This window comes from Musa acuminata, chromosome BXJ1-9 (genome assembly GCF_036884655.1).
Source record: "Musa acuminata AAA Group cultivar baxijiao chromosome BXJ1-9, Cavendish_Baxijiao_AAA, whole genome shotgun sequence".
NCBI classification, from domain to species: domain Eukaryota; kingdom Viridiplantae; phylum Streptophyta; class Magnoliopsida; order Zingiberales; family Musaceae; genus Musa; species Musa acuminata.
The window spans coordinates 1,838,288-1,853,584 of record NC_088335.1 but is presented as its reverse complement, the minus strand read 5'-3'; the positions used below and the strand labels follow the sequence as shown (position 1 = coordinate 1,853,584).

At 39.8% G+C, this 15,297-nt stretch overlaps 2 protein-coding genes across 2 annotated transcripts; one reads left to right on the top strand and one right to left on the bottom strand.

The window, feature by feature from the left end:
* Nucleotides 1-239: 239 nt before the first annotated feature.
* LOC103996771 (leucine-rich repeat receptor protein kinase HPCA1) lies at nucleotides 240-11,096 on the top strand. The gene is made up of 20 exons (XM_009417757.3): nucleotides 240-524; nucleotides 1,068-1,191; nucleotides 1,297-1,368; nucleotides 1,640-1,714; nucleotides 1,796-1,867; nucleotides 2,342-2,491; nucleotides 2,571-2,645; nucleotides 2,738-2,809; nucleotides 2,890-2,961; nucleotides 3,049-3,117; nucleotides 3,345-3,419; nucleotides 6,059-6,130; nucleotides 6,360-6,494; nucleotides 6,700-7,175; nucleotides 7,272-7,427; nucleotides 7,520-7,662; nucleotides 8,594-8,813; nucleotides 9,608-9,843; nucleotides 9,955-10,424; nucleotides 10,800-11,096. Exons 1-20 carry the CDS (start codon nucleotides 395-397, stop codon nucleotides 10,801-10,803), a joined length of 2,898 nt encoding a protein of 965 aa, XP_009416032.2. The 5' UTR covers nucleotides 240-394; the 3' UTR covers nucleotides 10,804-11,096.
* A 496-nt stretch (nucleotides 11,097-11,592) lies between these two features.
* Nucleotides 11,593-14,211, bottom strand: LOC135594462 (disease resistance protein RPS2-like). The gene has a single exon (XM_065084843.1). The coding sequence runs from the start codon at nucleotides 14,209-14,211 to the stop codon at nucleotides 11,593-11,595; it is 2,619 nt and encodes an 872-aa protein (XP_064940915.1).
* Nucleotides 14,212-15,297: the final 1,086 nt, after the last annotated feature.

The following is a 15,297-nucleotide window of genomic DNA, read 5'->3' as shown; positions in this document are numbered from 1 at the left end:
TAAGAAAAGAAAGGACGTGACATGCAGCAATTCCACAAAGCAGAAACGATCGCCCGGTGATGGGAGCTCACCTGCTTTGGCTTTCTCATTCGATCTTGGTTGGTTGACTTTTGACTCGGTCTAGGTAGCAGTTGGCCTGATGGATCCACAAGAAATAGATAATGGATATATTATTAGCTCTTACTTGGTCATGGACTTCTTCTTCGTCAACAGAACTTGTCATGATAAACTTAACATGCGTGCATTGCGGCAGGAGGTTGGAGACAGTGATCACAATGGAGTTGCGGGAGCAAACGATGGGTCTCAACTGATCTGCCGAAGCGAGGAGACGGACTTGTTCTGCAGATTGTTTTCGCAACAAGTCTTCTGGCGTTGAAGCTCTGCCGTATTAGCAATGGCATCCCCATGCATCTGGAGACACTGCAGTTGGAGCAGGAGGCTAGCGCATCACAGATGTTTAGTTTTTCTCCTTGGCTTTCTCACTCAAATGTTGGTGGTGACTTCAGACACCGACAGTCAAGATGGTATGCTATTTCTGGACTTCTTTGGTAGTGATTGGTCCATATCTTTCAGTCTGAAAGCCACTGGTATTGCTCCTCTGTTTGATTCGTAACAAGATCTAATTCATTTATCTGCACTCATCAAAGCATTGCTTGGAGTTTATCTTCATTTGAATTGCAAATTGAATGGTGTTAAAGATTACTGATAATTAAGGAGTTTCATAGTCACTATCTCTAGTTACAGCATATTTTTGGAAGCCTCTAAGATTCTTTGGCCAGTGGATCCTTTTTTAGCAGAGTTCTCCAGTCATTTCTAATGATGTTATTTTCTTATGACATCTTTTGTCAAAGAAAGCCTCGAGTCCTCCACATTATGGTAGACAGGGATCTGAAGTTATACATGTTCGTAGTCCTAAGAAACACTTGCACATGCTTATTGGTGGTGCAGCTATGACAGATCAAAATGGGCTTGCAGCTATAACAGAGCTAAATAAGAAATATCCGGTTTAGGCAGTTTTTGGTTCTTGTTTTAGGTTTATCTCTAATGTATCTTCATTTTCCTTGTAGCTGCTGCTCTGAATGCCCTTGCCACGCTGTGGAAGAACACCCCATCCAATTGGAGAAGTTCCGATCCTTGTGGTGACAATTGGGTTGGTATAAGTTGCAACGACGAATCACGTGTAACCTCCATGTGAGTCCTCAAACAAATAGTTTATTCAAGTTTATTGGCTTAATTGTAAAGTTAACTGCATCACTTGGAACAATCTGGCTGTGATATATATACATATGTTCTCAGAAGTCTATCCAGCTTGGGACTGAAAGGAACACTTACAGGAGACATCCAGTATTTGACCGAGCTGCAAGCTTTGTGAGTTCTCTGCTATCATGTCCTCTTTTGAGTGTTGTGCTCTCATGTTATCTTATTTTGCTTCTTGATGACATGATGTCGATTAACTCGATGATATTATGTGTTTTCTTTCTTTCTGTGGTAATTAAGCTGTTGAAACGTGATTCTTGAATAATGTAGCCAGAGCCAACAGTCTCATTTTTAGTTTCTTTAGCTGTTTTTTGTTGGTCTATTCATAATTCTCCTGAAATCCTTAATATTTTAATGATCTACCTGAATTTACCACTTGTAGGGATTTGTCTTACAACAAGGGTTTGACTGGTGGCCTTCCATCATCAATTGGGAGTTTGAGTAAACTTGTAAACCTGTAAACAATCTGAACCAGCCATATATTTATGTTCATATCTGCAGTCTTATATCTTGATTATGTTGCCAATCTTCTTTCCAGGATACTTGTTGGCTGCAGTTTCTCTGGTGAAATACCACCCGAGATAGGCTCTCTTTCACTCTTGACCTTTTTGTAAGATAAAGATACTCCAAACCTTTGCATTTTTGTCTTGAACCATTCATTGGCGATGAAACCATCTGTGCTTGCATATCAACAGAAAATTATTGAAGTACTAAGGCAAGTGTAGTAGCTGACAAAATTATGGTGAAAGAGAGATCCTAGCGTACCTGAGACGTAGAAATTGATAATGCAAAAAGTGATTTCATCTTTCTTACACAATGCTGTTTTTTGAGGATTTATTGTTACTCTCGTCGTCTTATGGAATTACTATCATGTAGATAGAATCAATCAACTCAAGAGATCTAAATCTGGCATAACTACTCAAACAAAGGACAAAAATAAACTCAAAATGGATTTTTTTTTAAATTTAAAAGGTCTAAATTCGTTTTACTGGTTGCCTGAACATTCCCGTTGGGAAAAGAGATATTTTAATTTTAATTTTTCATGCTTCTTTTTTTTATGTTTCTCAATATTTCTTTCTTGCAGATCCTTGAATTCTAATAGCTTCACCGGAAGCATACCTTCTAGTATTGGCAATCTGTCAAATCTTTATTGGCTCGATTTAGCTGACAACAAGCTTAGTGGGACAATCCCAGTCAGTCCGGGTCTGGATTCATTAACTCAAACCAAACACTTGTATGTATGCTGTAATTTAATTTTATTAACTTCCTATTCTTAAATCAACTATGATGAATAACATAAAAGTGCATTTCAGCCATTTTGGAATGAATCAACTTTCTGGAACCATCCCAAGAAATATTTTCAGCTCCGATATGCAACTAATACATGTGTAAGCTTCTGCAACCTATTCCAAGTATCAACGATTGAGGAACCATTTCATTAATTTCAGCTATCTAAACTGTTGACTTGTTCATTCCTCAGGTTGTTTGATAATAATAATCTCACAGGATCCATCCCTCCCACTTTGGGACTTGTTGAAACTCTAGAGGTCTTGTAAGTCCCTAAACTTGAAATAAATACTTTCTTGAAGCATTTGTGGTAAGAACCAAAGTTGACTGTTGCATATTTGACAGACGTTTGGACAAGAATTCATTGACTGGGCCTGTTCCATCTAATCTCAACAATCTTACTAAAGTTGCAGAATTGTAAGTCATTTTTCTTTGGGATAAATAAGTATGTTTCTCCATCTACATGTTCTGATAAGACACTTGAACAATGCTGACATTGTATAGGCATCTAGCAAACAACCAATTGACAGGTCCTTTGCCAAATCTAACAGGAATGAGTGCACTCAGCTTTGTGTAAGTATGCAATATTATGCATGGAACCTTTCAATATATTATTAGGAACACCAACTGCTCAATGGTCATGCATGATCTAACTGACAACGCCTGTTTGTCTTGGATGTTCCCTTGCAAGAAGCTTTTAGTTTGAGTTTATTTGTCAGTTGCTTTGTGCATGTCATCAAGAATGTTATTTGATAGAATGTTCAATTGGATACAAACTGACCTGACAAATACCCTTGCAGGGATATGAGCAACAACTCCTTTGATGAATCTGATGTTCCATCATGGTTCTCTACCCTCCCCTCTTTAACATCATTGTAATTCTCTCTCCTTTTATATACTACTATCTATTTTAATTTGCAGCAAAAGTACACTGGTAATAACATATGGATGAATTCCATAATAAGAATTTTAGGACACCAACATTTTGTATATGTCGTTTAACCCTGATCCATAAAACATGGTTGACTTTGTAACCATCATATAATTTTTTTCTCCAAATTGGGGCATATGACAATCACAACAAACTTGATGCTCCTGTTTCCTTAAACTTTCCTGCTTTAACTCTATCAGTGATATTTTTATCAATCCCTCCTTCCTGCTGTATAATACATTCAAGATATTTAAAACTTTTACATCTGAAAACTCCTTGTGAATCTACTTAAATTAACATTGATTCTCTTCTTGGTTCAAGAGTTATATATTTGATCATAGTCCTAAAAATTGTGCAGCCCTATGCACTAGGTTTCTCTTAATGTCGGTTCTAAGAAGGGTTAATATATTCAATTTTAGTCTTATTGAACTTAGAACTTTTAATCTCTAAAGTTACAACCACTAATTGATGAACCTAATAACATATTGGTAAACTGGGAAGATAGTTATCATGATTTTTTTGCTTTCATTTCAGTAAGTGTTTATCTTTCTTCTCCTCTAAGTGCTCAACCAGGAGATTGGTTGCTGGGATCAAGATTTTTCTAGGAGGACATAGCTCTATAAATAGGGACTGTGATTTGATTACTGGAGTATCATTTGCAAAAGAAATCAATTTGGAGATGACAGTATTCTTTTTCTTCAGTATTTTAAAATTGATATGCATACCAGACTACATAGGAAATCTTGATGGAGGCTGTTCAACTATGATTTCCCTTTTAGAGAACTTTATTTGGAGAACTTATTTCATTAGAGGGGAAAAGTTCACTTGGGTGGTATACTGGTATCGAGATATTTCTTAATCCCAAACATTTGACATGGCCTATGTTAAAGTAAACCTTGATCTGGTCGGAGAGCTCATTTTCTAGTGGTAATAGCATGACCATTTAGGTTCTTATGGTAAATGGATCCATTTATCTTTCTTAGAGGAGATACCAATTTTGATACCAGTTTTAATAGTTTGTTGGATCGTCAAGATACTTAGCGGTACATCAACTTATACAGCCTGGTGTCATTCTAAAAACAAAGAAAAAATTGATATACCAAACTATAATGGTTATATGGTCCATGCTTGGCCAAACCTATGAATATTTATCAATAAGAACAAATTTAATCAGTATTTAAACCAAGCTTTATGCTGTTGAATGATTAAGAGCAAACAACATGGTTTTGATGATTCTCGCAACAGCCACTCATAAGTCATCTATCGTTTCCTTTTGAATACCCTTTTCTAATAATTTCATTTTAGGTTGCCTTTTTCAAAATAGCATTGTGGGTAGACCATAGATTTTGCAATGTGATTGATGCAATCGGCAAGTCAACAATTCCCAAAGATCTCAAACTTGGTTGAGTATGGTATCCTTTGTATTTGAATAGATAATCGGAAAGATGGAAATTTGGATTTTTTTTTTTTGTCAAAAGTTGTTGACAAGAGTAATTTCTTAAGGATTATTATTTTTCTATGAAAATCCTGTTGTCCCTTTGCCTTGCAAAGAAAAGTTCTCTATTTCACATATTCTTAGCAAGATAACTTTCCTAACTTTTTATCTATATCCTATCACTTTTTTCCTTCCTTTATTATTCCTTTTTGTTAAAGGGAATTTTGTGTCTCCCTTATTGTTAATTAACCGATATAACTAAAGTTTATAAATATGAGACAGTGACTCCTATGTGTATGGAGTTCTAAAGTCCTGACTGTTAGTTTTGAGTTTTAGTTGTCTAGTTTTATGCAATATGGTGTTTTCATGGCACTCTCAGAAGTGAGCATTGACTTTAATGATGCATATTTTCTTTTTTAATGCATCCTATAATAGCCTGAAGGAACTTCCACAATCTCCAAGTTATTCTGCTCTTCCTAGCATTCCATGTTTTTTCTTCTTGTGACTCTTGTTGTCATTCCTTGCCTATCCAATGGCCGTCGACCCATACACAAACGTCAGCATAGTATGCACACTGCACCTCACTTTAGATCATATTGTATCTTCTTTTGCTCACAAAAGGTATGAAATAAAGGAAACTTATAATATGTTCAACGGCCATTACTCACTACCACCAATAATAGTTACCCTACTACAATTTTGCTCGATTTGGCTACCGATTACCAGTTATATCACCACTAATTTTTGGCACCACCTTTCAGACAATATTGTTTTCACAAAATGATCATCATCTTCATCTGACTCTATATCATTCCCCACTGCCCTTCAGTAGTTATGACTATTTGTCAATTATCACCTACTAGGAGACTGTTCCATTTTGAGTGCTTAACTAGCTAGCTCCATACAAGGTCCAACAGTTTCAAGCGCCACTCTGTGTATGCTCATTGATTGACATTTCGAATGCAGGAGTTGGATCATGTAAAAATGTCTTTATTTTTCATGTGCACTTCAAATTTGAATCAAATCAGGTTAAAAATGTCCATTCTAAAATTTTCTGGAACATTCATATAGAGCTAGGTACATTATGTTTTCCTGTTGATCTATAGAAACATAATTGTTTTTAATATAATGTCTCTCTTTTATTGCAGATATCTGGAATACTCAAGAATAGGAGGGCAGATTCCACCAGCAATATTCAACTATTCACCATTACAGACTGTGTGAGTGAAACATGAACAATGTAATGTATAATTGTATATGATGATTTTTCTCTCTCCCCTCTCTGTCCATGTAGGCGCATGTGCAGGACCATGGAAAATCAAAAAGTCTAGCAGCTGAAATCTTCAAATTTTATTCTGCACATGAATACAAATACCAACTGTATTTATATTCTCTTTAAGTTACAGTTAGATCTTTATGTTAGCTGATTTGTTGATCTAATCGATGCAGGAGGCTGAAAGGTAACCGTTTCAATGGCTCTTTTGACGTTTCAGCAATTGAAAACAGTCAGCTAGAACTGATTGATTTGCAGGACAATAACATATCTTCCATAGTACTTGGAGGAGGATACAGTAAGAAACTTATGTAAGGCACTTCCTACATAACACCACTTCAAGAGCTAAAATTGTATTTTTCTTCCTTCTACAATTAACGTCATGTGAACCTATATATAATGTAGGATGACCTCTTTAATGTGTTGTTGTAGGGAAATAGTTGTTTGTGATTTTGTGTATACCACCGTTTTTCTCCATGCTACAGACTTTGAATTGTTCTACTCATTTACTTGCAGACTTGTGGGGAATCCAGCCTGTGACCAACACGATGATCTATCCTACTGCAAAATTCCACAACTATCTGTTCCTCCATATTCAACTCCACAGAACTGTGTGCCAGTTGTTTGTGCTTCAGATCAGAACCTCAGTCCTAATTGTAGTTGTGCATATCCATATACAGGCACTCTTTATTTCAGATCTCCTTCGTATTCAGACCTTCAGAATACCACTTATTACCATATCTTGGAACGGGAACTAAAAGCTTCATTTCTAAAAGAGGTTCCTGTAGATTCTGTGTCTCTTAATAACTCTTTTGTGAACTCCTTTAACAATCTGGAAATGAATTTGCAAGTCTTTCCAAGTGGCAAAACACGTTTTAGTGAAGTAGATGTTTCTAATCTTGGCTTTATGCTAAGCAATCAAACTTTCAAGCCTCCAAGTAAGATTTTTGGGCCATTCTACTTCATAGGACAAGCATACCCTGCTGCACCTGGTAATTTTGGGTACTCAACCACTTTAAGATTACTAATGAAAACAGTTGATGGCATTTTAAATTATCTGTTTTTGTATAAATGATGCATGCATGCAGAAATTGCAACAAGTAAGAAATCAAATCACCTGCCTGTGATTATTGGAGCAGCAGCTGGAGCAGCAGCACTTGCTCTAGTATTTATTGGTTGTGTGGCATTTGTCATTACACAGAGAAGAAAAGTGAAAAGAACTTCACAGAGAAGACAGGCTTCTGGTGAGAGTTTATATAAAGTAACATTATACGTTTTCAACTAATTTGATTTCATCTGGCTTCTTCAATTTAGCAGTATGCTTTCTTACTTTTAGGATCCTGGGACTTCACAAAAGGCAGCAGCAGCAGCAGCATTCCGCAGTTAAAAGGTGCAAGACATTTTTCATTCAATGATGTAAAGAAGTACACTAATAACTTTTCAGAAGCCAATGAGATTGGAGATGGTGGATATGGAAAGGTAATTCCTACTCATCAGATGGTCACTCTTTGGATTACATATTTATGTTGTTTACATCTTAAACGAGTAGGTTGTTTCATTAATTCTTGTTTGGTGGTGGGGGGGGGGTGCGCATTTGCTTAGATTGTATCTGATATTCCCAACAACAACAAGAAGCTGTAATGTCCCAACCATTATGGTTGCTATGTTCTGATATCTGATTGTATTTTAATCAAATCTTGTTTTAGAACCAAGGAGGAAGTAATTCATATAAGCTTTGATAGATTAGAAGCATGCTTTGATAGAATAGAAGCAACCTGATTCTAGGGAATAAAAGAAAAAGATTACTTCAAAAAAGGTACAACAAATAGCTGCAATGAGATGGTGACTTCTGAAATGTATTTTTTAAGACCATTAATATCAAGCCCCTTTGTGAAAATGTTTTGCAGAATAGAATATATAAGCACATTGATTTTTCAGGTAAAAAAAAAAAATCAGTGCATGAGGCTCCCACTAATATGAGGTTCGGGAAGGGTTAATGTCCCATAAATGAGTCCTCTTCCACCATATTTCCCTTGTTTGCCAACAATAAAAGATAAACAATTATGAATAAGATATTCTCCTCAATATGCAAACCAAGCTATTATTCTCAATAACTACATGTTATTTGTGTCATGATTTTCCTAGCTATTTGTTCTTATTTTCTTTTATAAGAGCTGAATTGTCCGAAACGGTTCTATTAGAAGATGCAATCATCTTATAAAGTTAACATGCTCAGAAAGTTGCAAGAGTATGAATATGAAATATTATATTTGCATATGAAGGCTTAGGGGATGAATAATTTGTTGATATTATTACTATATTTGCCATAGACAATTAGTAAAAATAATATTATTTTTGATCAAACTAAAAATTAAAAAATAAAAAGACAATGGTGGATCTAATCTTACAGGTTTACAAAGGAGTACTCAGTAATGGTCAACTTGTTGCTGTCAAAAGGGCACAGGAGGGTTCCACACAGGGTGTGCTTGAATTTAACACTGAAGTAGAACTACTTTCAAGAGTTCACCATAAGAACCTTGTTAGTTTGGCTGGTTTCTGCTTTGATCAAGATGAACAGATACTGGTCTACGATTATGTTCCAAATGGTACACTGAAAGAAAGCTTATCAGGTACTTGACTAACTCTTGTGCATGTTCTGATGATTCCTATTCAACAGCAAGACTAAGTACACAGAGAAATGAACTATTGTCATCTTCTGGATCAATGTATCTCTTTTTCCGGTTCTGTAGAGCTCTTAAGGAAGCACACAAATTTTACCAAATGAGGCATTCCTTTTTAGCTGTTCCTATATGCATTTCCTCTATTTGCACAAGTAATGTGTTAGTGAAGCCACTTTTTTTGGCTCATTGGTTTGCTCAATAACCTCTTTGTCTTAAGAATCTGAACTAAATCATTTCGTAATAAAGCTGAAATTGTTTGTCTAACCAGTCATGACTAAGAATTCCTAGTTGCCTTATGTAGGACAATTATTTATGAGCCTTGAAAACATCTCATGTTGAATAGTCACTTTTTCCTAATTTATTTATTTGGCAGAAAATATGACTATTTTTTTCTAATGTTGGCCAGACTGCAAATAAATAGTCTTGAATTGTTTCTGGTCAGAGCCTTAATTCATATTTATAACCTTGCCTCCGAGTTTTCATTTCACTGTAATGAGGAAGATTGCTGTAAAATTTACTATTGTTCTCCAAAGTTTTCCTCATTATCATCAAATTAACTAAACATTGGCAAAAAATAATTACTGAAGGACATGCATTTTATCCATATAGGATCCTCCTTTACATCAACAATGCATATCTACAAAATGGAATCTCTTCAGTCAACTTTAGTTCCTTTCTCCATCCCTTATCGTCGGGTATTATCTCGATTGCCTCATTTTTACATGGTAGCATATCACATGCAGGGAAATCTGGAGTCCGTTTAGATTGGAAAAGGAGGCTCAGAGTTGCCCTTGGTGCAGCTAGAGGTCTTGCTTACCTGCATGAGCTTGCTAGTCCTCCCATAGTACATAGAGATATTAAATCCAGCAACATCCTTCTGGATGAAAATTTGAATGCAAAAGTTTCTGATTTTGGACTTTCTAAGCCACTCGGAGACGAGAAAAAGGGTCATGTTAGCACACAAGTGAAAGGAACCATGGTTAGTGTTCAACTATTATCCATTTTTTGAGCTTTCTAAAGAGAATTTCTATAGGCATCATGATGATATTGTTGGTTCTAACTTTCGAAATGGTTTTTGTTGTGAACATAGGGCTACTTAGATCCTGAATATTACATGACTCAACAGTTGACCGAGAAGAGTGATGTGTATAGCTTTGGGGTCTTATTACTGGAGTTGGTAACTGCAAAGAAACCTATAGAGCATGGCCGCTATGTTGTAAGAGAAGTAAGGTGTACGATGGACGAGTCAAAAGATTTGTATGGCCTTCATGAGCTCATCGATCCTGCACTTGGTTTGGGCAACAGACTTGGTGGGTTTGAGAAATTTGTCGAGTTGGCAATGAAATGTGTTGAAGAATCAGGAATTGGCCGACCCACCATGGGTGAGGTGGTGAAAGAGATTGAGAACATTATGAAGTTGGCTGGCATGAACCCAAATGCTGATTCTGCATCCAATTCCATGAGTTATGCAGGTGCAGGCAGAAGCTCTGTTCGGCATCCATATAGCAATGAGCCCTTCGACTACAGTGGCACTGCACCTTCTTCCAGACCAGAACCCAAGTGAGTAACTCTGACTTTATGCCCTTTGGTTCTTTATAGATACTCCTAGGATGTTTGATTTGTTTAATGAAAAGAATAACCTTCGGCTTCTTTGTTGATTTACATGTTTCTTTGCTGAATATGAATCTGGTTATAGTTCAAATATAGTTCATGGTTAGAGATAATAACTTTGGATTGTTGTACAGAGGCACATTAAGCTTCCTCAATCTAATGGTTCAGAGAAACCAATTAAACTATGTTTTTCACTATAAATTGTTGGATCAGTATATTTTTTGAGCCTTCAAGGAACAGGGGTCATGTATAAGGGTACTGTAGATGTAACTATGAGCATATTTGTAATTGTCCTAATGCAAATTGCTTTTTGGTTTTTGGCAGGTGAGGGAGATGATCAAGTTCATGGTGTGATATGTGAATGTCTAGTTCTGGGGGTTGATGTGCATGTCACCAGTGTAGATGATGCTTGAATGTGATTTGCCCAGTGGACTTTGTTGTGTAAAATTAATGCTCTTTAAGCTTGTTTGATTTTGTTTTCTTTGTATGACTTCCATGATTAAGAATGTTGTATTAGACCTGTTGATCCATTTAAAAGCTTAGTTCCTGGATCATATGCTTAAATGCCTTTTGGGCAGAGATGGCTCTGTTATATCTCAGTTAAACCTGTACAGGAAATGAGAGCTTGAATTTTATTATATATCGGAGTTAATGAGCTTAATACATTAAATTGGGTTGAAATATATTTGGTCACGTAATCATTAGGATGGTACTCGAGTATCATAACGATCGAGTAATCATTCGATATTAGATATTATCGGATCCATATGTCTCTCAAGTTTAAAGTTATTCTATCGTTTGAGGTCAACTATATAATTTTTTTTTATTATAGATCAATTACTAATAATAATTATGTCGGCTATTCTAACTAAAACATTTATTTTACTCATATTATTTAAAATATTTTTTATTTTATTTTTTTAAACAACACTTAATTATTCACAAATATTTTTTTTATAATTCAAAATCGTATTATATAAAATGCATCAGTGTCCTCACATATTATATTACACATATTATATTACAAAAGAATGAAACGAAGAATGAAGCAAACACACGCAATGAAAACGAAGCATTCCAAGACAAATGGAAATGGAGATCGGTAGACGCATCGACATCACTGCAGCGGTTTCATGATCAGCTGGAACGCGGACTTGGTCGCATCATCTTCCTCCTCCCATTCCAGCTGATCCCACCATGATCTCTGACACTTGATCTCTCTCAGCTTCTCCGCCACCAGCGTCAGCTTCTTCAGCTTCGGGCACTCCGCCACCTCCATGCTCTCCAGTGAGGGAAACACCAGCATCTTCCTCTCCTCGCTCACTCTCTTCAGCTCCGGAAGCCCGCGGAGAGCAATCTCCGTGAGGTTGGGAAAAGGGACGACGGCGACACCCCCCGAAGCTCTGCCATCCTCGGTTTCTTCGTCCTCCTTGTGGTAGATCAGCTGTTCCATCCCGTTGCAGCCATATATGTAGAGGCCACGAAGATTCTGGCCGTGACTCCCTCGCCACACGATCTTAGCTTTCAGCAGATGCTCAAGAACCAGATTCTCCAGTCCTCCGCCGCCGCCGCCGCCGATCACCACATCCTCCAGCTCCTTCGAATGCGATGCCCGAAGCCATTTCAGTCGCTTCATGTTCTGCCCCATAACCGACGGCAGCTCGATGCTGCTCAAGCCTCTGCAGCTTTTGATCAGCAGCGCCACGGTAGCCGGCGCCAGCCTCCGCGACTGCGCCAGCCTGTCCAGTGCCGCAGCTGTTCCCACCGTGATGTCCAGTATTCGCAGTCGATTCAGCGCTTCCAGCTCCCCCATGTCCACGCCGTCGCCACTCGAGCCGGCCTTCCACGACCTGTAGCTCACGATCATCCGCAGGACTCGCAGTTGACCGAGGTCACGGATGAGCCCGTCGGGAATGCTGGCGAGATCGACCGTCCAGTTCAATCCCAAGTACTTCAGCTTGGTCAGAGCTCCCAGTTCCTTGGGTAGCGACTTGAGCTTGGTTCCACAGAGCTCGAGGAATTGCAGCCCAACCAGATTGCCGATCCCGGGCGGAAGCTCCTTGATGGAAGTGGAGTGAAGGTCCAAGACCGCGAGTGATGGCATGAACCCGAAGAAGCCGTCAGGTATCTTCTCGAGACCCAAATTGTTCTTGAGCTTCAAGGAGACGAGATCAGGACACTGGGGGGCTTCAGGTAGCACGGCTATCTCGTTGTCCCCCAGCGCTAGTCTCGTCGCACCTGCCCACGTCTCCGCGTCCGGTGCATCCGTCAACCCTTCCCTTTCTCGCACGAACCATCTGTTCTCCTTCTTCCCGCACTCGCAAGCTATCCACAAGACCGTGGCACGGATCACCGGGTGCATCCTGGTGTAGCCATTTGCGTCGACTCTGTCGATCAACGAAGCCGCGCTCAGAACTCCGAGGAGGTAGCACGCTCTGTTGTTGGCCTCTTCGACGTCTTCGAAGTCGCCCAGAATTCCCTCGCCGATCCAGCATTCTTGGAGCAAGTTCTGGTGAAGGCGACAGCCTTCCCGGTACAAGGCGAAGTGCAAGGCGCAGGATCTCGATGTGTCATCGGGCAGCAGATCGTAGCTGAGCTTGAGGGGACGAAGCACATGCTCTGCGATGCCTGGAAGCTGGGCCGGGTCGCTGTTCATGATCGCCACCGCATGCTTCCACTCCTCGAGAGATCGTTTGCTCGCCAGAGCTCGCGCGACGGCGATGAGTGCGAGCGGCAAGCCACCGCATTTCCTCACCAAAATCTCCGCTTGCCGCCGGATTCCCGGGTGGGAATCGATCATCTCCTCGCCTGCCGTCTCCGTGAACAGCTTCCAGGCCGCATCCCATGGTAAGGCTTCTACCTTGATCTTCTTCTTCGCGCCCATCTGGTCACAGAGATCTTCGTTTCGCGTCGCCAGTACGATCTTGCACTTCGATCTCCGCTTGGGAATGGGAACTCCCACCGTTCGAAGGTCCAGAGAACGGCAAACGCCATCCAGTATCAGTACGAACCTCATCTTGTTGAGGATCCTGAACAGGGTTGCAGCTTTCTCCTCCTGCGATCCCCTGTTCTTCCTTGACAAGCCCAAACGATCCCCAATCATTCTCTGAATGCGATCGACGCCCAGACCTCTACATGCATCGATGAAGATGACCACGTCGAGATGGGTCGCATCAGCGAGGAACTCGTTGTGGAATCTGCTCAACAGTGCCGTCTTACCGACGCCGCCCATGCCGTAGATTCCCACGACGCCTTCGGCATCATCTTCTAAGACCCGACGCAGCTGCTCCAGAACCAAGTCCATGCCCACAGTCGGTGAACTCGGCACCTCCTCGAATCGATCGGGGAACACTTCGTCAGCGACCTGGTCGAAGGATCCTTTGCTCTTCAAATAGCGTACCTCGGCAATCATCTCATCGGCACTGCTGCTGAGCCGATAGCTCGACCAAACATTTGGCGCAAGATTTCCTGGAAGCATCAACCTTCGCTCGAATTCTGTGCTGATCTTAGCGAACTTGCTCTCGAGGGATTCCACCCGGTCCAACCACCACATGACTTGGCTCCTCGGCTGCTTCCCCCCTCTCCTAGCTTTGACGACATCTCTCTCGACATCCTCTCTCTTGCTTTTGAGTTCGTAGATCTCCACCGCTAGAGAGTCGAGGAACTCTCTGCAGAGGATGATGTATCTGCATGCTCGAATGAAGCAACGGAGGAAGGAGCGGAAGATGGAGATCATGGTTGTACGTGGAGAGAAGGGATACGGAGGGATGAACCAAGGGAAGAAACGTGGTGCAGTGAGCTCGGATGGACATAGTTGTCACAGCATGGTGCTAGCTAGAAGGTAGCAACCTACAAATCTCAGTGAATTCATAAAGAGGAAGAACGATCGATCGAGAAGACAGACGATGCATCGAGCGAAGAAGATGACTCCAACATGAACACAATCCGCGAGTATGGTTTGGCGAAGGGAGATCGCAAGGCGAACAAGAGATTTAGACTTACATGTAGCAGAGACCGGACACGGAAGAATGGAAGAATTCCATGATGTGAGCTGTGGCAGGAAATAGTTTTAGTGGTGTGCATGAACACCACAACCTGCACAACCCATTGCATGACTGCATTGCCTGTATGAATCGATCGGGGCCACTCCTTGACAGTGTCAAATCTATATCAAAAGGATCACTTTGACAAGCTGGTTTCAATCAAAAGTAAACCAATGCAAAGAGCTGGCAAAGTGGGTTTGCTTTTGAGCTTATATTGCTTAAAGGATCACTTTGACTTATGTTTACTTTTCATCGAGACAGACAGGGATGGATTAATTCCTAAAATTAAGAAGGTTGATGAGGAAGATTGTAGGTTTCTTCTCCACTCAATTGAAACTTAACTAAAAGATAGAAAGCTGTTTTGGTTGGTGAAGGATGAAGCACTCTTGAAGATCACATTATAATAGTGAGGATCTACAAAAGCTAAAGCATGGAGCATTGCTGAAACAGGTCTTTGCGCAGACAATTTTGTTTGTTTGGACCTGCCAACTCCAATCTCTGCTTTCTGTTCCTGGAACTTTTAGTTGTGCATAATCTTCAAAATGAATCTCTTGTATCATAGTGAAAGATGTTGATTCTTAACACACAAAAAATGAAGGAAAAAGAAAATGGGTGGAGAAATTGGCTAAGACTTGTAAATCTCTCGAATCACTTTCTTCCAAAGAAAACTAGGTCAGCCATAGCCATGGAATCATGCTAGAGAGGAACCAACCTCATGAAGATAGAACAAAAACCTACTGCAACCTAGAAGACTTGAAACTGATGTTATGGTAATAGAA

Bases quoted from the DNA above. Each gene is read 5' to 3' on its own strand.
- LOC103996771 (XM_009417757.3), top strand. From the start codon at position 395: ATGGCATCCCCATGCATCTGGAGACACTGCAGTTGGAGCAGGAGGCTA. The intron at 525-1,067 runs GTATGCTATTTC...TTTTCCTTGTAG, and splicing joins AGACACCGACAGTCAAGATG to CTGCTGCTCTGAATGCCCTT. The intron at 7,428-7,519 runs GTGAGAGTTTAT...TCTTACTTTTAG, and splicing joins ACAGAGAAGACAGGCTTCTG to GATCCTGGGACTTCACAAAA.
- LOC135594462 (XM_065084843.1), bottom strand. From the start codon at position 14,211: ATGATCTCCATCTTCCGCTCCTTCCTCCGTTGCTTCATTCGAGCATGC.